This window comes from Lichenostomus cassidix, chromosome 2, assembly GCF_008360975.1.
Source record: "Lichenostomus cassidix isolate B80296 chromosome 2, HeHo_3.0, whole genome shotgun sequence".
NCBI classification, from domain to species: Eukaryota; Metazoa; Chordata; class Aves; order Passeriformes; family Meliphagidae; genus Lichenostomus; species Lichenostomus cassidix.
Genome location: NC_139482.1, coordinates 65114225 through 65142029, shown reverse-complemented (window position 1 = coordinate 65142029; position 27805 = coordinate 65114225). Strand labels below are relative to the sequence as shown.

At 37.2% G+C, this 27805-nt stretch overlaps 1 protein-coding gene across 6 annotated transcripts; it reads right to left on the bottom strand.

Moving 5' to 3' along the window:
* Positions 1-155: 155 nt before the first annotated feature.
* Positions 156-27701, bottom strand: MAK (male germ cell associated kinase). 6 transcript variants are annotated; one of them, XM_085051923.1, is made up of 16 exons: positions 27461-27701; positions 25205-25314; positions 21992-22325; positions 20345-20399; positions 19277-19398; positions 18856-18935; positions 16883-17015; positions 16625-16796; positions 12730-12897; positions 10646-10963; positions 9417-9607; positions 8741-8871; positions 6673-6804; positions 5986-6060; positions 4317-4445; positions 156-1650 (listed from the first exon to the last, which is right to left on the bottom strand). In XM_085051923.1, the coding sequence occupies exons 3-16, from the start codon at positions 22090-22092 to the stop codon at positions 1496-1498; spliced, it is 1962 nt and encodes a 653-aa protein (XP_084908049.1). In that variant the 5' UTR covers positions 22093-22325; positions 25205-25314; positions 27461-27701; the 3' UTR covers positions 156-1495. The 6 variants fall into 6 exon arrangements, with proteins under 6 accessions (XP_084908049.1, XP_084908053.1, XP_084908048.1 ...); XM_085051927.1 differs by having other exon boundaries at positions 22243-22325; XM_085051922.1 differs by lacking the exon at positions 25205-25314.
* Between the last annotated feature and the right edge of the window lie 104 nt (positions 27702-27805).

The window sequence follows — 27805 nt, the reverse complement described above, 5'->3', positions numbered from 1 at the left end:
CTGTTTGCATAACAACTCTTGCAGTGTTAAAAAAAAAGTGGCATTTTCTTTAGGTGCAATTTTCATAACAAAATATCTGAGTTTTTGGTACAACTGTTTTAGATTAAATTGCTTTCCAGTAAGTCAACGTAACCCACATAATATGACACATTCAGTCAATAACAGGAAATTAAATTTTAATATCCATTTATAAAAGCCATACAAATAAATTTCTTTTTTTACAATGCTTTAAGTCATCATTAACAACTTCACATCTTTAAAGAACATATTCAGTTTGTACTTTAAAATGGCAAGTTTAATGTCATTATTAAGTCTAAAGCATTTATTCTAAATGCAATTGTTAACAGAAGTAGCCCATTTCAACATCCTAATAAACAATTTATTGTACATTGCAAAGTCCTTTGGGCAATATTATTATAAAAGTTAACCTAAAAGCTGGGGAAAGCACTGAATGAACATATAAGCAGTGACATACTGAATTATTAAAGTTTTGTGTGTGTTTTCAGGTACCTAAATTGGCCTTTAAAATCTAAAACAGAAAGCAGTGTCTTTGAAGAACAACAAATATCCTTCCTCACGTAGCTTATTCAAATTCTGTAGTTTAGTTTGATCACCAAATAAAGACATGTAGGAATAAGAGTTTAGTGTGTTTTTGGCTAATTCACCCTTAAAATGACTGACAGACTGCAGTGTTTTAGACTCCTTAAAGGGTCACTGTGACACTCCCTTGTACAGGACAGCGATAAATCTCTACAGATTTTTGACCAAAACTGACAATAAGTTAATTAAAACAGCAGAATCTAACACTTTACATCTTGATAAGTCTAGCATTCAGTACTTGTTCAGCTATTCTCCAATATTGCTATATCATTCAACAGTCCTGTATCAGTCAAGTTTCTAGACTCTCCTTGTGTAGTGTCTATCAGTGGATTGCCTATGTCCTAATACAAGGGTGTCAGTTCTCATCGCTACATGAGTATTTGCACCTTACAGACCCTGAGTAACTCTTAGTTACAAATGAGTTCTGAAATCCTTGCAGAAGACTGAAATTCTTCAAAAAGCCAGATCTATGTTTTCACTCTCATCTTCCTGCTAAGGAACCAGCCTCACACCAGGAAGCCTGTGCTGCTCTGCTTCAGCCCTTTGTGCTGCTTGGGTGCTTCAAGCACACACCAGCAGATGCTGCACTGGTTGAACAACCCTAACAGTTGTTCTAAAGAGTTCAAGGATAGCAGATCCATCTAGAGAAAAACATCGGGTGAAATCTACTACTCAGTTTTGGCAATATGTGTGGTACAATACTTCATAGCATTCTACTTTACAGCCAATATTTTACATGGTATTATATGTACTACACAAGTAATATAACACAAGGTCTTTTTTTTCTTTACGATTGCATAGTCTTAGGAAAAGTTGGAGCAAAGAGGCATTTCAGGCTTCCAAGTGCAGGAGAACTGAATGCAGTGCACATAATATCCACACAGGATGGCATTTTCTATCTGTTCCCTCCATATTTGGCCACCCAGTCTGTTCTCCCATGGACTCGCTGGATTGTGGGGGGGCGAGTTAAGATACTCATGTTTTTTGCTGCTGAATTGAAAGTAGGACCTGGTAATGTAGGACGAGCAGCTTTGTTTTTCCAGGAATAATCTGAAAGGAACAAGAACTCAGAATTAATTATGACTAAAAAGGTATTTTACTCATCTACAGAGAAAAGAATGAGAGCTTACAGATGACTTATGGTACTCACGGATGCTAATATTAGCAGGATGCTTTCATCTCCTACATGTCACAAAACATCCTGAGTTGGAAGGGACCCATAAGGATCATTGAGTCCATCTCCTGGTCCCACACAAGACAACCCCAAGAATCACACCATGTGCCTGAGAGCATGCTGTCTTTGCTTGTTTTCAGATAAGACTATTTTTTCCTATAGTTTGTGTGTATTATTCTCACCTAATGAATAGTTGTTTCGCAGCAATCCCTCAAGGAAACATTGAGAATGAAATTCAGTGGAAAAACTGATGCAAATGCCTACAATTCTGTATCTCCTATTACAAAACTGCTACAGAATGAAAGTGTTCTTTTTCTATTGCAAATATTTTAAAAAGCATGTTATTATAACATCGATAAACTTAGTAAGATTCAGACAGCTTAGCTTGAAGGACAGCTTCTGGAGACCCTCTTGTTCCTTTTGAGATTTTATGCCTTTTATTCCACCCTTGCTTAGGCTCAGAACTCCTGGTGTACTTGATGGCAAGTCTTCTTTGCTCCATTGTCCATGTCTCCATTGCTTTAATAGGATTTATTCCAAGCCTGAAGGCTTTTTTTCTCTCTTAATATTGGCATCCACCTGATCTCTAGGCACTAGCAGTAGGGCACTACTATATTCCAGGCCTTCCTGTTCAGATTTCCCCTTTTGGCATTTCAGATAGTTGCTATTCCCTCAAGTTTCATGTGATTAAAGTAATTGCCCTGCTGCAGGAGCTGACATTTCTTCATGTTCATGACCAATTCAGCCATTCTTTCAAACCTTTAAAATCAGCCAGCTGGGACCTCTTGTTTCCTTAGCACTCCAAGGGTAGGTCCTGCCCCTTCCATTCCTACTTTAGTAGTTTAGTCTTATTTTATTATGTACTGATACTCTTTAAAACAAAATTAATATTTAAACTGAATGGGTTTTTTAGTGCCTATGTATCATTCTGTTTCTTACAGAAAACCACCTATTTTGGTAGTATTTTTCAACAGTGGATTGAACCTGTTAAGGAACAAGTTAGGATCAAGACATTTAAAAAGGAGAAACATCAAGAAGCTGAAATTTGGGGTCAGGTCACCATCTTTTTGAAAACTGTTTCTTTTTATTGTAGGCTGGCATTCCCTATCTTTCATCAGCAAGTCTGTTTCCAGCCTATACTACCTTGGCAATAAAGGTCACTTTTGCTGGCATTTTCCTCAGAAAAGTGAATGTTATATACTACACTAAATTACTTAAAATATAGCATAGAAAAACTTAACAGAAAAAAAATAAGAGAGAAAAACCAATTGAGAGCATAACTTGGTACATTTTGGATAGTATAAAGCAAAGGGTCACCAAAAATGTTCATGTTCAAATACTGACATCTAGAAGATAAAACCTGCCATTTGCTTTCTCCTTATCTCTCTTCCCTTACAAGTCTGAAGACTTTAAACTAAATATGAGGGATTTAAGCAATAGGATTCTTGTTCTTCTCCAGGACGTGGAGGAGTCTCTTAATTGACTTCCATCTGCCAGCCTTTCTGACTTCTACTAGACATTTTCCCTTTCTAATTACAGAATAACAGTGAATTTATTTCCCTTCACAACACCATATGTAATCCCTTTTCTTTTGCACTATTCACAGCAGTCTAGAGAGAGTTGCAGATTTTGTGCTCCTGTGAACTTCTTGATCCATGCATTGTGACAAATCAACTCTCACAGTTGTGTTTCAGCAGTGAATCAATAAGATAATGAAGTGGGCTTCTGATCAAGTCAGACACAGAATATGCATACATCTAAGCATATTATATATAGGTATGCCATCTCCTTCCTTCCCTCCCTCTCTGCTTCTCTGAAGCCACTTGCAAGTTCTTAAGGAGAACAGGTAACTCAAAGGAACATGTCAGCAAAAAGACAACATTATTAGGCAGGACCATATCAGATTGGTCTGCACGGACCCTTTGTTTAAACAATTCACCATTAGTTCAGGTCTTTGCTGTTTCTGCTGAAGTAACTAGAGAAATGTGCTGCTGGGTTTGGACAACAGCTCTAAATCTTCACTCACAAACCAGTTGCTCCTGCATCCTGAGCACTTCTGTTCATCTTCTCTGAATCAGAAACTTACCAACAAAGAAGGTGCTCAGAATGTCACCCACACTGCAGAGGATCCAAGGTAACAATTACATTCAGAACAGATTTCACATTGTTTTTAACAATGAATGGAGTCCCATCTACATGACAATTTACTACAGAGTTGTGGAGTTACGTTTTTACAGTTTTCCTTAGCCCATCACCACTAACAAACAGTAGTTTAGCAAATTATCCAAATCTTCTTTGCACTTCCTGTAATTATTTTCTCTTTTATCTAAAAAATATTAGTAGTAATGGTATCTCTTAATTATCAGGACTGCCTCTAAACACGTACATTCAGTTCACTTATGTTAAGAAGAATTTATGTCTAACAATTTTATTTACAAGGCTTGAGAAAAACCTTATCAAGGAGTAATAAATCTCTTTGGAAGGATGGAAAGTGAATACTTCTCTTTGGCTTGGATATGAGTAGTAAAAGAATATTTCTAACCTGAAACAGGTGGACCAAGAGGTGCTAGCTGTATCCGTTGTCCAGCTGATCCAACTTCTTTTTTATGGAAGGAAGAGGTGTATAGTCCTGATGGGTTGTAAGCACCAGCACTTACAAAGCCAGGATTTCCTGTTGACATTACAGAATTTTAGAACTTTCAGCTGCATTCAGAAAACCTTGCCTACTTTTTATAGTCACTTCAAAATATATTTGCAGTACCACAAGAGTACCAAGTATGAGTGTTCTTTAAAACCTCCCTAGTGCTCAGCTCTTGAAAAACATTCCTTCATTGAATTAATTCTTTGCTTTGTGTATTAGTTGGAGCCTTTTCAGCACTTAGCACACAGAAATTCATCAGGAATATAGAAAAAGAGCAGGATGAACATTTCATTAGTACATCTATTAAACTTAAGACCACATAGAAAGGTTTACACTGAGTTGCGAAGAATTGTAGGATCTTACCTTTTGTTTATATCTGCTTGCTTTACTGGAAGCTTGTTTAACTAGTGCTCAGTACTACTCTTGTGCTCAACTTGTTTGGCCAAAATCTATGTAAAAGAATGGAACCTAACTTCTCTTGTGGAAAGGGGTGCACCACCTGGAAGTTGACTTTGACAGTTCCCACAGTTAAAGGCCTGCTATGAAAGTCAAACCCAATTATCCTCTCTCTTTAACCCTGGTCATAATTCTGTTTGTGTTTAGTTTTAGTCCAGATCTTTCTTTAAAGCAGTGCTACCCTGGGAAGGTTGACATAATCACCTTCATTTGGAAACTGTGAAGCATTGTGCATGTACACACAAAATTAGTACTGAAATTAGTGTCCAGTAGAAGAGTGATCTAATACAATACTTTCACTCTCTGATCCAAGAAGATTTCTTACGTTCCTCATGTCTGTCATCAGTAGGGACAGTGTTAAGACTGTGCTGGCACAATGTCCAGAGAGAAATGTTTTTCTCTAAGTGGTATGGTTCTGTGTTCAGTAGTATTAAATTTGTGAAGTAGAAGGCTACACACAGCATTTATTTTGACCTTTATCAAGTGTGAGTATATTCATCACAGCTTCACTGGTAGTTGCAGCAAAACACAGTAACTGCTTTGACAGTTTTTCTGTCTCCTAAATCTTTGGCCTTTGTGCAATCCTATAATGCTCCTCTTCACAGAAACACTCCCAGACCTCTGTGATAATTTCAGAGCTAAGAGCAGTGGAACTATAAGGCACACACTAGGCTGTCTGGAATCCTGAGTTTCCTCCCTTTTATGCTAAGGTAACTCCACCAAAACTTGTGCAACCGTAGCACTTGTAAGATCAGTGTAATGCATAGAGAATCCAAATGCAGGAAATGGTACAAGTCCTGAGTGCTCTCATGAACAAGCTATCCCTGAGGGAAGATGCATGTGCTGCATTAGGATCACTTCTTCATTATCCAGTGACCTGCTGTGGATTATAATGAGGGTAATAAAATATTCTCTGCCTTTTAAAGCACTGTAAGTTCCAAGAATCCAGAAGAAGCCATAATGAAGAGAGCAAAGTTTGACAAAACAGATTGCAACTGAAAATGGAAGTGTACAACCATCAGGAATCTACATTACCAGTGTATTTTTTTACAAGAAACTGTAAAACATAACTAGGAAATGTACAAAGAACCAGGCTATAATTGCTATAAATTACCTTTTGGATCCTCTAATTTTTCATTCAACCTTTCTTTGCACGATAGCTTTTCAATAGGTATAATTAAGTTCTCATCTGTAGACAAGGAAAATTTAAGGAACAAAAAGATGGAAAGACAGAACTTTAGAGGAAGGGTATGAAGAAACAATTAAGTTGATGTAAAAGAAATGAGGAGGGAAAAAGAGCAAGCAAGAACGAATGTCTGACACATTTGTAACTATAAAGTCTTATCCTTGTTTTCTTCAACAAGAAGTGTTAGTCTAACAATTTACTTTACAAGGTCCACTCTAATTACGGAATAACGACATGATTTATGAACAATGCAGTCACATTCCATTCACAATTTTAAGGAGTTGGTCATATCTGCAAAGTTGACTGATCATAAACTTACAATCCTTCAAAAATAAAGCATTTGTAACTATTTGCTCTTATTTTGCCTTAGAGAAATGTTGAGGCTGATAAAAAAAAGCCCTCTTAAATAAACTACATGTTCCTAATGTTCTGAAAACAAAATACATTATTTCGCATATGAAAAAGTTGTTATTTTAAGTCTTTTCCTAAAACAAGAGGAAAAAAAAGAGGCTAGAGCTAAGTTTAACGACAGAAATTAAACCAGATGGTCTTAACTAAATTAATTTAATAAAGTATGATGAGATATAATGTGACCATTTTCAGTGACACTTTTACCTGCAGCATTTCTGCTGTAAGTCAATCCTCCCCCAGCATTTGCCAGTGATTTAGAAAACAACTGGTTGTTCCAGGTTCCGTGTGATCCTTCTTTATTGACTGCTGCTAAAGAGACACTCTTTGGGTTTACACCTTAGAAAACAAATGATGGAAAATGCTATAAATACCAAATTTTAAACATAATTCAACCAATGAATGACATTTCTAGAACAGAAAACCAACACCAAATTATTTATCTTATAATGCAAACACCATTAATGTAAATTAACAGTGTCCATTGATTAGGCTAGATTTTTAAGCAAACCATGAAGACTCATGACACTGATTTAAAAACAATTCTCTTCATGCTTTCAAGAGAGCTTTTAAAAGACTTTTTAGTATAGTTCCTTGGTTTATAGAAAACCATAATATCGTAATTTATATTTGTCTGTCAAAAAAGGAACACAAATTAAAAATACCTATCAAAACCTAGGGTTCTCTAGGCTGAAAATAAACTATTTCTTCAAGGGTAAAGATATAAAGTAGGACAAAGAGGGTCTTGTTACTTCAGCATGTTACAAGTATTACAGGAGTTAATGAGATTATACCTCATGAAAGCAGCTCCCAGATCCACTGGTTGTAGAACTAAAGTAAAATGGATAAATAACAAATATGTTCCTTAGGCCTATTATTCCCTTAAATGTGGAAATTAATTATTTTTTTTACATTTATGCCTTTCTCACAGAAAACCAGACATTAGAATTGTGGTTTAAAAAAGATAAGAAATACAGATAAGCTTTCCATTTGTGTTACCTTTAGAAAGGGAAGCTCCTCGCCCTTTATTTTTTTTCTTTTTCTTTTCTTTTGGACTTAAATTGTTGAGCCTCTAGGAATCCTATTTATCATTCAAGAAGTGATTTCATATTCAAAAGTCATCACTACCCTAATGAATTCCTGACATATCTTGTAACAAAACAACTTGCCTGACAATGAGGAATTCCTCTGTGAGCCACCTAAATTCTCCTACCTAAACATGGATTACAGAGGTCATGATGTGATTACTGTAATTGTACAAACCACCATGGTAACAAATAAAGGATACTAGGTGAGACATCAAGAAAATAATTTTATTATAGAATATATTCAGAATACTAACTAAAGGAAACCTTCTCTCTGCTTTCCCCTTGTTTCCATTCTCATTCCTAGTAATTACATAATATCATATTATTTTCCTGAAAAAATTACCCAGATTTAGACTAAGCTATCTATCTCTACAGAAAGATGACTTCCTTGGGAAGGGAAGTGAGCATGTAAATTCCTATCAGTGCCAGCGGCTGGTTATTTCTAAACACTTTATACAAAGAAGGGGACTGTGTTTATCAGAACTTATGTTCAGAAACCCCAAACATCCTGACACTGCAAAATTGGTAAATATTCACTATATAAAATCATAGAGTCATAGAATTGTTTGGGTTGGAAGAGATCTTAAAGATCATACACTTCCAATCCCCCTGGCATAGGCAGGGACACCTTCCACTAGAGCAGGTTGTTCAATGTTCCATCCAACCTGGCCAGGAACACTGCCAGGGATGAGGCATCTACAGCTCCTCTGGAAAATCTGTCCAGTGCCTTACCAGTTTCACAATAAAGAATTTCTTCTGTATATCTTTTCTAAATTTCCCCTTTCAGTTTGCATCCATTACTCCTATCAATGTTGTTCCTGATGAAAAAAATGGATGTAGTTTCTTTAGTCCTCACATACACTTGCTTATGGGTTAATCAGGATATATTCCTAGTAGTTCAAGAGATGTTGGATTTATATTACTGGGGATTTTTTGTAACTGGTCATAAGAGGGCCTATGAACTTGTATGGTGTGCAAGCAGTGTTGAGGTCTTGCTACATTTACATAGCCAGGAACATCTGCATCAATTGTGATATGTTCAGGGAAAAGGCGTTTAGTCCAAAACTTGAAAATTTAGCCTGGTTATGAACAATAAAATTATCCAGTGAGAAATCTAAAATTTAAATGTACTGTATGTAGATTGTTCACAGCTTGTATTTTCTCTATGTATTGACTTTTAACCTTACCAGGCAGATATCTTGATTGGTTTATATAGTAATCTTTTGCTGATGTATTTGATCTTCCAGAATCATTTCCCATCAGAACCTTGTTTTCCCCTCCTGGCTGTATACAGAATGAAGCTTTTGGTTCTGGCACACTGAAAAATCAAAATTTTCAAATAATGTGACCAACAACTGTAGACCAGAATACCACAAGCTGACCCTTAGCCTAAAGAATACAGTGCTCTTCACTTATCCTACTTTCATCACTAGAATCTATTTCTACAAAGTAACAGCCAAACCTAACACCTCACCAGAGCCTGACCTGGGATTTGAAGAAAGAAATGCATCCAACAGTGTGGAATAAAAAAAAATGTGGCTAAATGGCAGAATGTAGCACCACTTAACCAACAAAAGAAATTATAGTAGTATGTCCAATTTTAGTAAAACAGACAGTTTCTTAAAAATACAATGAACACCTAAACCACATAGTACCAGAAAGCAAATTTGATTCTCTTCAGTTATTACTGGCAATATAACAATACCACACCCAAAGCTGATCTCTTCACGCAACTCTTGGCATTCTTGCAGAATTTTGGTGACTTGAATTTTAGTAGACTTGTCTTAATCAATCTATAAATTTACTTCTGGATACTGTTTGCTAAAAGAAATAGTGATTTTATGATTGTAGGATAGGACCTACCTAAAAAGAAATTCCTTGTTTTTCTTTTCTTTTAACAGTGCAATGCTAGGCTTCTTTGAACATGACATTCCAAATTCAGGGTCATCCAAGTCATCCCAGCTATCCGCAGCCTTTGCCAAAGTCTGACCCCACCGTCTTCTGCAGTTTTTAGGACCTAATACACCATTCAGAGGGCCGCTAGCTGCTTGTTTCTATTTAAATTATAAAAAAACCCCATTAAAATAATAAAAAGTTAATAATAAAAAAGCACTTTAATTCAATTCTAAAATTTTATATTTTGTATCTAATGTAACTCATGACTACTGCTTACAGACTTCGAGGGAATTTTTCCCAGTGTGTTGTGCCTGTTCTAGTCAGTTTCATTATGATTTAAAGCACAAAACCATAGCAATAGCGCCAGCATGTATCTGGAGTGTAGTTCTTTTGGACTGTCATCCTTAAATTGCTCGAGTCTACCTGAAGTAGCAAGGTTTACATTCTGTTTGCAAACCCAGTTCAGTGCTCAGCCGCTTTTGCTGGCATCTTGCTGGACTGTTGCTCCAAACAGTGGTAGATGAACCATCAGAAATAGAGCACAGTGGTGCAGAACACTGCTGTGCCCCCAGCATAAATACAGCAAATAAAAGAAACTAGTTGGGTCTTTCTTTAACATTTTGTTCCAATGAAATTACTCAGTTTTAAAATTGTCCTTCCATCTGACTATCATTTGCTTTCCAGTATTGTCTGAATACCTATTATTTTTAACATACTTTGCATTTCAATTAAGTGAGTACAAATCAAAAGTAAAATGAATGTTACAAACCAAAGTTTTCTTAAACTTTCTTAAATCTTAATTGCTGAATTCTTAGAAGGTTAGGAACTGGATGAGCTGTTTTGGGTATTTTCCTACATGAGGCAAGTGAAGTTCTCCTTTCCACTTCTCTACTGTGTAGTGACAGTATTGGTGTGAGTTGTTTCTCAAAGGTCAATAAGTGATAGCTCTTTCAACTCCATTACTGCATAACATGTCAGTGAGGGCTGTTATATATGAACATTGCTGTTACAAGCAATCTATTCTTCTGACTTGCTGTAAAATTTTAATAAGAAGGCAGTTATATTCTCAATTAGTCCCTAGTTATCTATCTGTGTCTCTTCTAATAAAACATATGACAATTTTCAAGGGATCACTTGGCTGAATATACTAAGAACTTTTAATAAAACCATCTAAGTAGTTATTAAAGACAACTTACAGGCGATGAGTTTTTATTGATAATTGGAAAAAGAGGTTGTGCCTGTGGCTGCTGCTGCTGCTTTGGTACTTGCTGGTTAGCTGTATTCTGAGGCAACTGAATTTGCTGGAGAGGCTGGTGGTTAACCTTTGGCAGGGGCTGTGTCTGTGTTTTGTCAGATAAATCAGGTGAGGACAGAGGTTCTGGCTTAGCTTCCAGTTTAGGTAAAGATGGCTTTGGCTCTGTTGGCTGAACCGATTTAACAGGAGTCTGCTTCTCCAGATACTGTGGAGGAGGTCCTAAAATTTGGCCAACTTGAAAGTAAGGGTACTTCAAAGCCTGCAGAAGAAGATACAACACGTTAATTTTACTTCAACAAGTTGGTTTTTGGTAACCTCATCAAGGATCTAAACTGTTTTCTGAAACATTTGAGCAATCTTTACAGCGCAGAGAGAAGATGGATGCATAATGAGATCATTTGTAAACAGAATGTATTGAGAACTGGCAGTTCTGTATTTCAAACTCTTCCTATCATATAACTTAGTAGGATTCATCCACTTGTACATGTGACAGCAGTCATGTCCTTTTGTTCCCTTCTTTAGTGCTAGGTGGAGTCTGTGTTTCACAGTCAACACCTTTCTATACTTCTGCAGTAACAAATTTCAATTTTAAAACAAGTAGGCCCCACTGCCTTTACCACATGCTTTATTAAATTTCCACTGCTGACTGCGTCTTGGCAACTCAATGAACAACTTGGGGATTTTATTTAAAACAAAACAAAAAAACCCAACAAAAACATCCCCCCCAGAAGTGAGACGATTGCCATGTATGGGTTCTACAATTAGAGGATGTTAATGAGCAAGGTTTCTCCCCCATTTTTCTTATCACCAGCTTTTGCTTTTCTTTAAAATACGTTCCCTGTGCTTGCTGTGCCTTCACAGTGTTTATTAAGAAAATACAGTGTCTGTATTTTCTTAAGGCAGATGTTTATTTCATCCTTTTCCTCTGACCTTTTCACATCCACTGCTAAATGCATGGACATACCTTAGTAACACACCTCCTCCTATGTCCAAACAACACACTGTGCTAATCCTTCTGGGTAGGATTCTACTCTTTGTTAGTTCTCAAAGAGATGTTTTGCCTCAGCTGCACTCAAGAGTCGCTGTCTTTGAACACATTGCCATGTATATGCATTAAACTCTTCCTTTTGACTGTGGATCGCACAACTGCTGCAGCTGCTTCCTTGATAACTCACTTGGGTAAAAGCCTGGTTATTTGCTTTTATAAAGCACCATGCAGTATTTTGTGTAGAGAAACACAGTAATGGACAACAGATAGAGCTCAGTGACTGTACAATAGACATGCTTTATAAAGTGGAAAGAAATGGTTGTTCTATTTGGTACCATCTGCTTAACTGCTTCTGAATCACTTGCATTACATCCACCTAGAATAACCTGCAATATGTCCTTTCTCTCCCAATTGTATTCCTCTTTTATACCTTCTAAATAGGATTACATTAGATATGAATAATACAAAAAAAAAAATCCACAGAATACAACCATCTTTGGTCCTTGCAATATGTTTTTTTTTTAAATTACCTTGGAGAAAAATTGTGACCTTTGTGACCTATTGGTATGTTCTTCACAAAGTTCTTTCCTTATTACTTGGTAAAGTTTACATTCTAAGTAAAAATAGTCATTAGTTCTTCCACACATTCCATCTGCAGCTTCACAAAATGCAAAGCTTTCAAAGTTTTCAATACCTCCCTTTGTACAGATGGGGGTGAAAAACTAAAGTGGGAGAAGTGACTGATAGATACAATAGAAAAACTTGCACCTCAGTTATTTCTCTGTCCTGTACAGAGAGAGTTTTAAGATACACCAATACAGAAGACAACATTGCAGAAATAACTGAAGAGTTTCTGATGTCTGTTGAGCCAGGTTTACAACTTTCTCTTCTCACCACTTAGTCACATTCCCACCAAAGCATTCAAAAGAACAGTTTGTGGCCATCACTGTTATGACAAACAATTGGTTTCTGTATCTCCAATTATTTAACAATGCAAGAAAGTTCAGTCTTATACGTAATCATTCATGTGCTCAGACCTGACTTGCTGTAGGTCTCTTCTTTGGATTCCAGTTCAGCATATCACTCATAAGCTGTATTGCTTCATTGCTTGCATTTGGGATGAGAGTTTTTAGGCTTATAGGGACACATTGTGGGAAACGGAAATTCATGGCAGAAGCGAGGTGGTATCCTTCTGCCCAGTCACTCTGTTTCAGAGGAAAGAAAAAAGAACACCATAAAAGAACAAAGAGGTATTTAGATAAAATTTAATGCAGCTTGAGTCATGATTGGTCTGCATGGCTCCTTTCTATAGAGTTGAAAACAAGCACTCCTGTTTTCCATTACAATTATTACAACACCAGTGAACATCACCAGCAGCATCAGTGAAAAACAGTGAACAACACCAGCAGCATCAGTGTCCAATGGCAGCCCTCCTCCAGCTCTCCTGTAGATAAAGGTGGAACCATCACTGTGAAAACCACACTTGGACACATTCTATCTGCAGCAGTACCACGAACAGTACTGAACATCCCACCTACCACTGAAATTATCCCAATGGCTAACTTCAACATGCCCTCTTTATGGAAATGGCAGAGGTGAGGCCCTTCCATCCATTGTGCTGCAGTGGTATAACCATGATACAGCCTATCCAATATAGCACTGATCCCACCATTACGACAGTCAATGATTAAGTTACAACTAGACAATATTGCAACATTAAAAAAAACATGATCACCAGATAAGAACTATTTAAAAAAACTGTTTAACTTTCCAGAAGTAAACCCTGAAGTCCTTTGTTGCTAGATAACTGCATTCTTGGAATACAGAACTATAGGATTACCAAAGACCTCAAAAGATCATTTAGTCCACACCCTTGTCCCTTCCTGACAGGCATTAACTCTCAAAAAGCTTCCAGTTTCTGACAATCCACAACCACTCTATACAGACTATTCCAGAGAGTAGTTTCCTCAAGATTAGAAAAATGGAGGTTTCTCATATGAAAATAAAAGACCATTGGTGAGTGTCCCATCATTCACAGATACCAAGAAAGACTATTTGCTTCTTTCCTCTTGAGTGACCTTTCCATATATTGGAAGGTGTATTTATTTTCCTTTCTTCCAGTCTTTCTTTGTACAGGCTAATGAAACCTAAACAATTCCTAGGGTCTAGGCTTTTAAAGTTTTATTTTCTCTCTAGACTCTTGATTTTTCTCTCTTGAAAAGGAAAGCTCTAATAGAATAATAGAAAGCTGGATAGACTATATCAAGTGAAACAGAAAGATTAGTTCATATGTTAATGGGTAATACTCCTTTCTCTACATACTGGTATGGTATTTGTCTTTATTGCAACAAAATAGTGTAGACATACAACACACTGAATAGCCCCTACACCCACTCCCACAGATGTGCTTGCTGGATGGTTATCCACAGCTATTTAGGTAGCTGATTATTTCTGATTACGCAGAGCAGTCTGTGCACTACTGAAAAAAATATCTTTAAAGCCACTTCTCTAATTTTATACATAAAAAACCCCTCTAAATTCTAATCTTGTTTTTTAGCATAATCCTTCTCAGCCTGCCATCTACCAGCTCAAGCAGCAAAATCTACTCCATCAGACGGCCTTCAATACAATTTTAAAAATTTCATCAGATGCAGAACCACTCAAGTTCTACTCAATTAATCTTTCTTTTTGAATAAGTGCCAGTGAAGCTTACTCTCTGTATAAGTTTCTCCAAACAAGTATGCTCTTATCATGCAGTTTGTATATAACTAGTCATGAATTTTTTTATTAAATTCATATATTACAAATGCACCACCACTGCCAATACTTGAATGGTGCAATTTAATTTGTTTATAAAATAAATAAAGCAAATTAATTTATAAAATAAAACAAAATAGTTTCCTGTCACTATTTAAAACACCCAGATTCACAGAAGTCATTGGTATGGTGTTATGGACTTAAACAGAGGAAGGTAGACTGGAATGAAGATAGCTTCTGGGCATAATTCCTGTAATTCATTATTGAAGGATAATGGAATAAATGAAAATGCATGTCTGAAAAAAATAATATTTGTAAAATTACCTGCAAATCAGACTATTAAAATAACTGATTACATTTTTTAGAATGCAGAACTTCGCATGTAATAAATGCATTATTTGTTGTGATAATTCCTATCACAATATTTAAGTACTCCTCTTACACAGTAATCTCCCTGAAGAATGCCATAGCGTTGTTGTAAGGACAGAAAATTCCCAAATCTGCCCAGCAGATGACAGGAGCACAAAGTAACTAATTACTGTTTCCTGATCCTAGAAGGCTGACTTACAGTGTCCTTAACTCTTAGGGTCTTTAGTGGAAGCTATAGTTTTCTCTGGAATACTCAGCTGGTAATGCTCCCTGCTTTCCCAAGCAATAAGCTCTCTATTCATGGAATGACAGACTCTAAACAGTCATGATTTGCTTCTGTTAGCTCCTTGTAAGGTTAGAGAAAAAACACAGCAGTCAGCTCAGTGCTGTTCTGCTACTGCACACAGTGCAAACTTCTCTCTGATCTCCCTGCACTTCAGAGCTTGTTTATGTTGCGCATTGAAAATGTTCCAGAAGCCAGCATAGTGCTGTCTTTCAGGTATTCTTCATATACATCAAAATGTTCTTCTTACTATCCTAGACTTGTGATCTGCTTAAGAAATTTCATATCTGCATTTGAAAACAAGTTTTAACATACTGCTCCTATTGCACATTATTTCTGAGGCACAACTGTGTCATGGCAGACACCGTTTTACACATCATACCAATTTTCACAGAGGCCTCTAGACTCAATTTTCACTTCCACAACATGTCATCTATAACTCTCCACCTGACATTTTCCTCTCTGCTCTGTCATGAGTTTGCGCCTGTTTCTCAGCATGTTCTCTTGGATGCCATCCCACCACTTCAAGCTCTGCATATTCCTAGCTAAACTTAATCTATTTCCAAGTTTTCTGTTCCTTACTTCTCTATTGGTAACAGCTCCTTTACTGGACAAGAATTATACTATATTTTATACCAGTAAAACACTAATTAAACTGATTTGGCTTTTGCAGATCTTGAGGGACTGAGTTGGGTCAGTTATTCCACCAAGCTCTGTTTGCCCCCATAAAATACTGATATACATCTGTATATATATTTCTTACTTTAGTCTCCAAAAATATTGAATCATATATGGGCTTTTTTTTAGTTCATTCAAATTTTTGAAAGTAAGCTTATTCTTTTATTGCACGTTTTTACATCTATTTGCTAAAACAGCTTTTAAACTGAAGTAAGTATAGCTGCATCCATTCTTCTATGCATTACCCAAACCTTCCTTGTAATTCTAAACAGTATTTAGCTCATCCGGAAAATAACTGAATTGTTTCCACTAAAACACTGACCATTTTCCCTCCATTACTCCTTATAGCTAATAATATTTATGAGACATCTGTGTTTGAGGTTAAATGTTTCTTTTATGCCTTAAAAATAAGAAAAACAATTTGTCTTATTTATGGTAAATTTTACAAGCTCCAAATTCTGAGTGCCAGCACATAAGAATTACACTTTCAGGAAAGGAAAGCAAATTGGCTGGGGCATATTAAATCCTAGGAGACTTTTGATTTGCTTTCCAATATGAATAGCTTTAAATAACTAAATTAAACAATTTTATCTGGCTTTCATCAGGGAAGAGCAAGGCTACACATAATGGTATGATTTACAACAGATGCTAGTATACATAAAAGACTAGCATTACATGCCTTAATGGAAGCTGAAAAGAAATACAGTTGAGAAAACCAAAAGTCTGCAGGAAACTTATTGAAACAATAATTTAACATGTACATTCTCAAAGAACACTTAATATTTTGTAATAATTTGATTTAATTTTCTTTGTAATACAATTGTGTGAGGTTTTTAAAGTCTTACCTTCTTTGGAGTCCCTAGTACTTGGCAAATTTTGAAGATTTCATCTACTTCACTTGTGCCTGGGAAAAGAGGTCTGAGTGTGTATAACTCAGCCATTATGCTGCCAACTGCCCATATATCAATAGGTGAGCTATAGACAGATGATCTCAGCAAAACTTCAGGAGCACGGTACCTGTGAGGATGGGAGGAAATAATAAGTAAAATGGGCATAGGAAGGCAATTAGTTAAGCTAATGTATTAAATTCTTGATATACTTACCACCTGGTAGAAACATAATCTGTGTAAGGTGGCTGAGATCTTAGTTCTCTAGCCAATCCAAAATCTGCTATTTTCACAAGTTCTGGTCCACTACAGAGAAGGTTTTCAGGCTTCATATCCCTATGAAAAAATCCTGTAGAAGACCAAACAGAAAAGAATGGCAAATTATCATGGAATCATTTCTTAAGCTGCAACTTCTAATAAGACTAATCCAATATTTACTTTGGGATGTTTTGGAATAATATTTTTTATATAGTGGTTTTCAGTATCTTTTCTTTTTAAATTTTTTTTAATATAAATTCACAATAAAAATAATCAGAACCCTCTCCCAACAACTGCACACATTTTCTCTCCAGTGATTATTACACCAAGTGTTCTTAAATTGACAAATGTAAACTGTCATTAGCACACTAAGGAAAATGAATTGGCTGTTGCAGCAACATCAAATAACAAACCAATTTCAGAATGAAATATTTTGCAAAAACTACAAATGCTTTGTCAGTTTTGTAAAATGAAAAATTGAGCATCTGACATGCTTACTTGATATATAAAATTCCTTGAATGATTTTTAACTAGTTATTTATCATTGTGACAACAATTTGGAGATGCAGACTTATAAGTGATATCCAAATCCTGCTCAGAAACGCTAATATTAGTACTGCAGGCACATAAAGCTTCTTCAATTCTTGCTGTTGGCTTGAGGACCTCTATACCTGGGCAGTGGTTAAGTCACTAAGCAAATTAATTCTGCTGTTTAATTGGAACACTCAATTTGTTATGTTATATATTAATTTGATTGAAATCCATTTGCTAGAATAAAGCATTGAATTTCTGCATGCATATGTTGAAAACAACTGCAAGAAATTGGCTGAAATTATTACAATGAAATGTAAATGTTCAAATTTATCATACCTGTTATTCCCAAACACTTATGATCCAATCAAAATATTAATATTGTAACTTAAAATTGGAAGTTTTTCTTAAAATCTAATTTTCTCATTTATTTCATGGAGAAATGAGGATGGAAAGGAGAATGCTACCAATCAGAGAACAGTGTATGATCCTGATTAGGAGGACAAGAAAATGGCAATTTCTGGGTATTTAATAATACTGAAGAGAACTAATGATTCATTTAATTCATCAACAGGCCTCTTCAGGGTACATGAAAGCAAATCAAACCTCACTAAGAACACTGGTTCTTATTTTATTTTCAGCTAATATTTTATTATCTTTGGAAAGTCTTAAGTATAACAATGTGATGTGAAGAACTACAAAATAAAAAAGTGAAGCATGACAGTAAATTACTACCTTTTTAAATCCAAAGGAATTTGATATCAGTATTTTAGAACACAGTTTGCAGACAGATATTAAACATGAACATTAGGAGTTTTGCAAACACTGTGGAACTTTTTGTTGTGAGTACACCTCACTTCTTGTTTAGACTCTGCCTGTAATTCCTAGAAACACCCCATCTATTAAAATATTTAAATCCAGGTTGTATTCGATAAGGATATCGTTTGAATTTCTTAGTGAACAAGTTATTTTTGTATTTTTTATACGAAGAGTATCACATTAGTTATAGTATCTCAATACAAGGGTATTGATGTATCAATGCTGCTCAATTAGATCCTTTTGAGGAAGCAGAAGTGTTTAGTATAGCACAGCATACAAGTTTCTTTAGTCTGTTTATTCATGTGCTAACTAAAGTAGAAAGAACTACTGAACAGTGTATGAACAACATCCAATGCTTTCCAAAAAGAAGAAAATGAAATGAACGAAGAAAATCCTATTACAGGAAAACAAAGAGTAACTTCAGGCAAAGTTTAAAATTGTACCACACTTAAAATATGTAACCATGATTTTATTAGAGAGGATTAATAGCCCTTCCTAGGTTATTTTATTAATGTTATTTCTGTGCATGACCTTATTTTCTAAAAAAGCACTACACAGTTAAACTCTAGTAGGAAACCTACCGTGTTTGTGGATAAAAGCCAGCCCTTGCAAGATCTGATACATCATGTTTCTGATGACTGACTCAGGGAAAAACTTGTTTCTGTGAAGACACAGGGTAACAACTTGACATAATTAAGAAAAATAATGTATCTTCGAGACACACTTTTCTTCATTTTGCGTAACACATAATGAGCAATGAAAACAGACCCATCAAGTCAAATTAAGAGAGATGCAACTAATTCTCATTTCAGAACTCTACCAGGCCTTAATTTCACCCACTTTAAGTGCCCTCAGATAAGCAGGTGCAGCAACTCCTGTTCACATCAGTGGAGCTGCAAGAAGAGCCAAACCCAAAAATTCCAATGTGTTCTTCAAGGTAGTATGAGAATCATCAAATAAAGCATGATAACACACTACTTTTTTGTAGAAAAAAAGACATACCTATCCTTCATTAACTGATAGAGATTTTCCTTCATGTATTCAAATACAAAGTAAAGGTGGTCATTTTCTCGTATGACTTCCTTCAATTTTATTACATTGGCATGGTTTAGCTTTTTCAGAGACTGCAACAGAGCATAATACAGCTTCAGATAACTCCACAGTGACCTTGATTCCTTATCAGAACTAAATTTTTAACATGTAAGTTTCTAGCACAGGATCCACACAACATGTTCATATGATACCCCATTATTTATCTTGTAATCTGTTTTAAAGAAGAAAAACCTAGCAGTCTGAATAAATTTCAAAGTACAAGCAACAACTATATTAATAGTAGTTTAAACCTATTTCTAGGGATTACCTCAGAGCTGGAGTAAAGATTAGCACAAAAACCTAATTCCCTGCAATGACAGTCAAATCTGAAGCTGCAAGAGCTCTTGCTCACTTAACTGAGTAAGAAAACCCAGCATTCTTTTTTTTTTTTTTTTTCTTTTTGGCATGAAACTTTCATGAACAAAGATTCTCTTACAGATGTTCTTTTTGGATATACTGATTTTGTGAAATTTCCAGTAAGTTAAATCTGAAGTCCTTTAGTAAGGAATTTTGTATATGCAGAAAATCAGATGACCAAAGCATGGAAAGACTTGAAATTTAAGCCCAGGATTTTAAGTGTTATTCTATCGCTTGGCGAGCCAAAACTCCCAGTGCTTTCAACAGATGCCCCAATTAAAAGATATAAGAAATGGATACACAGCTAGAAATCTGCAAGTAAAATGAAAGAGCAGGATGCTAAACCACAGAAATACACAACTACAAAATCAATTTCTTTTTTTTCCCCTCAAAGACAAGAGGCTTGGCTAGGAGACAGGGCCACTGCTTGAGAATAGTGGGATATTCCACAAATCAGCAGGACCTCTAGGAGTGCCAGCAGCCCATGGTTTTGTGAAATCTGTCACCATTTAAGGAGTTCACAGAGTCTGACCTTATGCTTGGACAAGGCAGCCACCCCCTTCCCTCATGCAAGCCTAACAAAACACTTTATTTTTAAATGTGGTATGTTCACCACTTTACCTTGACTTCTCTCAAATTCATACATTCATCCCATGAATAGAACTTTCTTTTCATTCTGAAATAAAGTCCAAGATAAAGCATTTTCAGTGAACAGTACAGAATGTTTTAGAATAAGACAACCCAAGCAATGTTTTCTAAGTCTAGCACTACCTATATTTTGAACTCAATTAAAAACATACCCATCATCAATATAACTAAAAACAAACTCAATGCTTATAATTGTAATCACCAAACACTGAGACCTATTTTTAGAAGAGTACAGCCAGAGACCATGTTACTCCAAAGTAAAAGTCTCATAAAATCACTTTCTATCATTTGATTTGTGCTTTTAATAATAAGGTAAGCAACAATGACACTGCACATAAAACATGGAAAATCATGTCCTTATGCCAAAAACAAAAAAATTATATTCTTGAAATCTGCAAAATACCTGGACTGCTTACTATTATAATTAAGCATCTGCTTTGATTTTAAAAATCTGTTCCAAGATATTAATTAAAAAAGTTTCATTTTTTTCAAGCAACATCATAGACTCTAACTGTTATACACAAAAGTGTAATACATTTATTTGTACATCCTGCATAAATCCAAATGTGGATATTTGGTGTTGCTCAGATCTTGGGATGAAGTTGTGAATGTCATTGTTGTGTTTCTGTAAAGTTCTAGCGCCTAAAATTAAGAGATTTAAACCCAAGACTTTCATTTAAAATAAAAGTATCTTCAAGTCCCTTCTCAAGTCCCAAATTTAAAAATCACACAAAAGAATTCCAAATCCTGAAATCACAAGAATGAAAACCACTTACACAAAATACTGTTCCTTTTGCTAAAAATAATTAAAATAATCAACTGGAGATTCTTTCTTTAGCTTATATTAATATTAACTTCAGTAACAGTACCAGCAAGATATGGAGAAACCTGAAATTCTCAGAAATTCTTAAAGAAAAAGTCAATCAATTATATTACAATTATCTTACTGCAGTAAGAGAAACAAAACTCTCAGCAAGGTACAATTTTTGGTATTTCAACTTACATTTTATGTCCTGCTTGCAATTCTCTAGGGATACAAGGGGAACTTCCCCACTCCTTGAGTAACATTTTTCTTGCTTTGTAATCACCTTTTAATGCAAGTGTGACCATGTTCTTGATTACACAGAACACAACTTTATTAGATCCAAGGAGACAGCCTTTATTTACGTGACCAGATTGTTAGTGTTATCACTGTAGCAACACAAGAAACTTAAGGCCGTACTTACAAAGATTTGGGGGGCTGGGATGGAATTTCAAATCTACCAGCTAAGACTGCTATTCCTACAATTCATGTAAATGAACTTCCTAATTAATCACATTCACTCTTGCTTCTCCTTTGGTGCTAGCCTAACAACATTTTAGAAGGAAGCAGGTTCAAACTGTACAAAAGCAGCATGCAATTTTACAGGCCAATGTAAATCAGTAACTTAAACTGATGTGCCTCTCTATTGATCAGTTACCTGAAATCTCACTCACAATCACCTTGATAAACATCTTAACTAAAAAAAAAAATTGTTACATTATTCTACTATTCTACACAAATGGAAGACAACAACAAAGTCAAAAGTGAAAATCTTTAGGATTTTGCAAGGCCTTTTACTGAATTGAGATGCTACATACCTTTTGATAGCCACAAGTTCTCCTGACTCATTGCTCTTCCCCATCAACACACTGCCATAGGTGCCATCACCCAGTTGTTTCATAATTGTGTAACGGTTCATTTTTCTTAAGACTCAGCCAAAAGCTTGTGGAATTCTAAATGTCTTCTGTTTTATTAAAGGGTTCTGTACCCTTTGATTTTCTTAAGAGAAATCTTCTTCCAGATTGTTTTACTTTGGTGAATGTTTCTCATAACTGAGCAGGATACTCACAGCTCTCTTCCAAACTACAGCTACTTTGAGATCCAGTTATGAAGAACGGGAGACAGAAGAACATGGTCATTCTCACACAGATCCTAAAAAAAATAATAATAAAAAAAGACTAGGTCGGTTTACAGTATTTTAGGAAAGAGACATTCTACTATTTGTATCAAACAACATACAGATCCAGATCTGTATGTGCTCTTTTAAGTAGAAGACTTAGATGTAATTAGTTCCTTTAAATCTTTCAAACCACAGAAGGTGCCTACTGTACAATTATGGTTAGAGTAAGCAGAGACTGGAGAGTCAAGGTTATTGTCGTAATTCCCTAGAAAAAGAGAACTGTTTTTAAAGGTGGTGTATTCTGATGGAACCCCTTACTCTGCATATGCAGATAGCAGCAGCTTCCTGATCTGTAACAAAGGCACAGTTGAAGTTTTGGAAAATAATAAGAACACAGATTTTGCACAGGGTGCCATAGTAAATCTAGGGTCTGAACACTGTTTTGGGTTGGTAATGCAAGTAGATTTTCTATGCTTAAAAGATACTGAGGAAAGGAGGTGAAGCAGCAAGATAATTGCTGCATTCTTCACCAAGATAAACTGATTTGTTATAAATATACTTGGATATCTTGCTCTGAAGTTCACTTAATTCTTAGGCACAGTACTGGCAGAAGATTCAAGTTTATTCTTCAGTTTTATAATGCCTGCAGAGAGAAGCACAGAGCTAACAAGCACTGATATGGAAGATTGAATCTGAATTGTCATTTGGAAAAGAATACACATTGAACAACGTTGAATCATGATATTTGAATACATGCAAATCTTAATTTGAATCCAGATCCAAATTAGAATCTGAACCCCAGCTTCCATTACACACAATACTGTCCCTCACCAACACTTCAGATGAAGGCCAGTTGCCTGATATGAAACACACAAACTCACAAGAGTCACCCACTTATTTATGCAGGACTAGGAAAAACTAACTGTACCATTTACTCACTGTAACCCAAATGCTAATACACAAACAAACCACTGAATGTTAACTGAATAACAGCATTATCTCTACCTTTTGCTTCTGCTGTCTGAAAATACAAAATAAAACTCAAATCAAGGGGAACACACTGTCAGTCTACCTTATAGGAGATGGAGAACTCAGCATGCAACTCTGCAGTCCTTATCCTTATGCTAGAATTAGCTACAGTCTGGTCTGTCCAAACAGATTAAGGAACGCAAATTCAGCTAATAACAAGACTCAGGCCTGAGATTTGCAGGCCTGGCAAAATTCAACAATAAAATTTGCTTCTCAAGGAGAGTGAACGATGCATTCTCAAGCAGACTAACCTGCTGTGTAAAGGAAACATCTGCCTGGACAATAGACCAACGTTTCTAAATTGTTCTTAGTTGAAATGCTGCTTCCTCAAAGAAGTTACAACACAGAATGTTACTCCCTGTTGCTTCTGTTACCAGGAAAGAATCTCACATCACCTGTCAAGATCCCAGTAACAACTGACCTAGTGGACATCTCAATTTATAATCTTGGCACCAGACAACCACCAGTTTGTCAGGGAAAAATATAAAGAAGTTTTTATCCACACCCATCTACACCTCCCCTCCCCTAAAGCCACAGCTATTCTGGTCAATAGCATCTTCTGAAACAAAGCTAAAATCCAGCCCTACCAAAAGGTAAAACAGGCATCTCAAATTATGACTAGATTTTAAATTGGACTTTCATACTTAATACTTAAGCCAATTGTTTTTCTCAGAGTTCAGCTTTATATCTTATTGCCCAAAATGCCTGCATACACTCTAGTCTTTAATACCATCAATGCCTTTTTTCAACAAGGCTGGTTTTTCACTCCAGTAATAAGCAGATGATCAGGTGTGTTTGTTCCAAGTTAAGACACATTCTGCACACGTATCTTGCAAGTTGTCAATTGCTAGCTGTATGTATATATTAAAAAACAAACCAACACAAAAACTGAGGGTATTCTTATACTGATTTTAAAACACAGCATCACATCTAAAGCACCTGCAATGACAAACTGTGTATGCATTTTGTGTACAGGTGTACACAGGCACATCATATGAAGGTAAATGTAACAAGTTTTGGGTGCCTGTGTTTCTCTGTTTCAACAAATATCATTGTACCTTGTTTAAGGTATGTTTTTTTTGAGACGATTCAGCAATATCTGCCATAGATGGCCCTAGCTTGAACTCCCAGAGTTACATTAAAAAAAGTGGAGAAACTGCATGCATGTTCTGCTAACAAAGTGGACCAAAAACAACATGAGGAAAACTTATATTTGCAATAAACAGAAAAAGACCTAGACACAAACCTCAAGTTTTGACCTTTAAATCCTCCCATTTTGTTGCCTAAATCCTATCAGCTCTCCAAGTAGTTTTCTTTGGAGTTTACATTAATCATATACTTTTACAATTCCTTTTGTCCAATTCTAATATTTTGGCATGTGCAATTGAAACAACCTCACATAAAGTGTTCCTTCCCTCCAGCAGTTCTGTGTAATACAACACATCACAGACCCAATTATGCATTTTGTCTGTTCTGTAATATATTTTATTGCCTTATTCCTTTTCTGCTGTATACTTTAATTTTTAGGGTATGAAAACACCTGATCAAGTAAAGTACAGAAAAGTCAGCACGTTCCTTCAATAATCAAATGGAAATGTCAAAAACACTCTATGGAAATGCACAAAACAAGGTGTGAAAACCACATATCCTGATAACAATGTCTGTGCACCATCATACAGACCCCACACTGATGTATACTGGCATTACAGAGCACAATGATTTAGAACATAAATGCTCTGAAGATTCACACTTCACTACAACAGACTTCTACATACTTTGTACTTTACACTACCCATACCCAGCTCGAGTGCAATTTTTTCTCAGTGGTCTCTCTGTATTTTCTTTTTCTAATTTGTGGTTCAGTTTTGTCTTTTGTACCAACCTGAGGAAAAGCAAGGGCTCAGACTAGCTCTTCTGGTTAAGAAAAGCTTCTGGAGTTGCCTTTTCCATACTAATGCTTATATGATATTATTTCCTCAGTGATACAAAGCTCTAAAATGTAAAATTGTCGTAATAGTCAGCTACCAAACAGAAAGAGAAATCCTAGCCTAAACAACAGCTTGTCTGAGGTTCCTAATGACATACTGCACATAATCTCTTTACATGGGATTAAGGGAAGATTAAAGCCAGGGACAAACAGAGGACAAAATACAATAGATTGAGAGAATCTATAATTTGTGTAAATTTAGTGAATCTGAACAAGTACTGAACAAGTAGAGAATTGAAGCAAAACTTCGCTTTTACTATATTACTGGTGTTTTAAGCACTAGCAACAATTTTAGATTATTTCAGACGTCTGAATTACATTTCAAAATGTAATGAATAGCAGCAAATCACCTACATTTCTTCATTTGCATCCTAAACAAAATACTCTCAAACAGATAGATATATAGGATATATGACCCAATAAAAACTTCCCACACAGAGAGACAAAACACCCCCAACCAAAATTTACCAACCTGCTTACAGTAACTGATGAAATCACCAAAACTGTTCCGTGGCACAGTACTGTTCGCAATGATCAGAACTGGCAGCATTGCACAGCACAGAATGTATGCTGATACACATTTTAAAAGTAAAAAAAAACACCAAAAACAAATCCCAAACCAAATCCAACCACAAAACAACAGACAGATTTTGCTACAAGAACCTTCTTGGTAGTGACTGCATATTACTAATGCTGCCAGTAATCACGTCTCACAACAGGTGGATCCAGTTCTTGAGATTAACCTCAAATCCATTACTCTAATCAAAGGCCAGCAGTTATTTAAAAGCACGACTCTCAGCTGCAAGAAAGAAGTCAATACATTGACAATAAATACTTGTACTTTGAAACAGATCTAATTAAATTATTTTTTAAAGTCCCTTTAAAAATCTAATATATTGTTTCACTTGTTTGTATCAGGCATTCAGGAAGGGGCATATCAAATTGAGAACTCCAGTTTGCTCTAATTATTTTCCTCTGTTTTGTTCCAAACTAGCTTTGATTTCAAACAGAAATGTTTCACACCAACTTTTTAATGACATTTCCACCATGCCAGCAAGGCTACCTCTTCCTACCCCCACAAAACCCCTTCCCACAATGCAGTACAGCAAGTTTCAGGACAGCAGTGGCTTCAGTGCTGCTGGACCAAGTCTCCAGTTTTGGGCAGCATCCAGAAGAAACATGAACCACTCATCTTTCAGCACCTGCACCACTGTAAGTTTCAACAAAACACAGAATCATTATGGTTGGAAGAGACTTCTTGAGATCATTTAATCCAAAGCCCCTGCCAAGGTAGGGTCACCTAGAGCAGGTGACACAGGAACACATTCAGGGGATTTTCAATGTCTCCAGAGAGGTCTGGAGACTCCACGACCTCCCTGGGCAGCCTGTTCCAGTGCTCTGCCACCCTCAATGTAAAGAAGTGCTTCCTCGTATTGAGGTGGAACTTCTTGTGTTTTAGTTTATGTCCATTGCTCCTCATTCCATCACTGGGCACCACTGAAAAGAGCCGGGCACCATCCTCTTGTCACCTGCCTTTGAGGTATTCATGTGCTTTAATGAGATCCCCTCTCTCTCTTGCGAACGGAAACAAATGCTTGTTTCCATTTTAGTTCCACGGATGACGTTCAGTCACCTCCCAAGAGCGCCCAGGTACTTTCCTTAACACGCTCACAGCCCAAGGGGAGCACAGCGCTCCTGCCACTCATTCAGGCTATGAGACCCGGCACCGCCCGGCCTGCCAGTTTCACCCCGGTTCTCCTAGAAATAAAACTTCACCTCCCTTCTTTATCCGCGGAGCTTCCAGGCCGCCGAGGCCCGGAGCCGCCCCACCGAAGCCAAAGCAGGCAGGTCCCTGTCCCCGCAGGCTCCGCACCCACGCGGCACCGCCGCTCCCCACGCCCAGCACTGCAGCGGGGCAGCTCCCCACACACGCGAGGTGACCCCACCGGTGACCCGAGCCACCCCAAACCACGCCGGGGGCCGGCACCAGCAGCCCTCCTCTCCAGGGACACACCGCGGGCTGCTCCTGCTGCAGCCCCAACCAGCCCCTCCTCCATGCTGGGAGGACCCCAGGGAGGCCCAGCCCCCGGGCACGGCCGCTCCCAGCCCTGCTGAGGGGCACTCGCCGCCGTCCCGCCGTGCCCCACTCACCGCGGCGCTGCGGGCGGAGCCAGCCGAGCTGCGCCGCCGACCCCCGGCCCGCCCGCCCGCCGCCTCCCTCCCTCGGCCGGGCCGCTCTGCCCCGTCACCGGGGCGACGGGCGTGGGGCCGGGCCCGGGCTGGGCGGGCCTGCCGCCGGCACCGCCCCTCCGGCCGCGGGAAGGCTGCCGGGGAGCCCAGATGGAGCGGGGGAGCTGCCGGCGGCGGATAAGCAGCGCTGTGGGCAGCGGGGACGCGACGCTATTGGAAAGGGAGTGGTGCGCAACGGAGCTGAGCCTGACGGCGAGAGCCACATCACAGGTTCCCTGAAGGTGGCCCTGTGATGCGCGACATCGT

Coding starts and splice junctions, on each gene's coding strand:
- MAK (XM_085051923.1), bottom strand. CDS start 22,092: ATGAACCGTTACACAATTATGAAACAACTGGGTGATGGCACCTATGGC. Junction 17,016..18,855: donor GGCTTTTATCCACAAACACG/GTAGGTTTCCTA, acceptor GGTCTTCTACAG/GATTTTTTCATAGGGATATG. Junction 4,446..5,985: donor AAAATTAGAGGATCCAAAAG/GTAATTTATAGC, acceptor TAATGTCAACAG/GAAATCCTGGCTTTGTAAGT.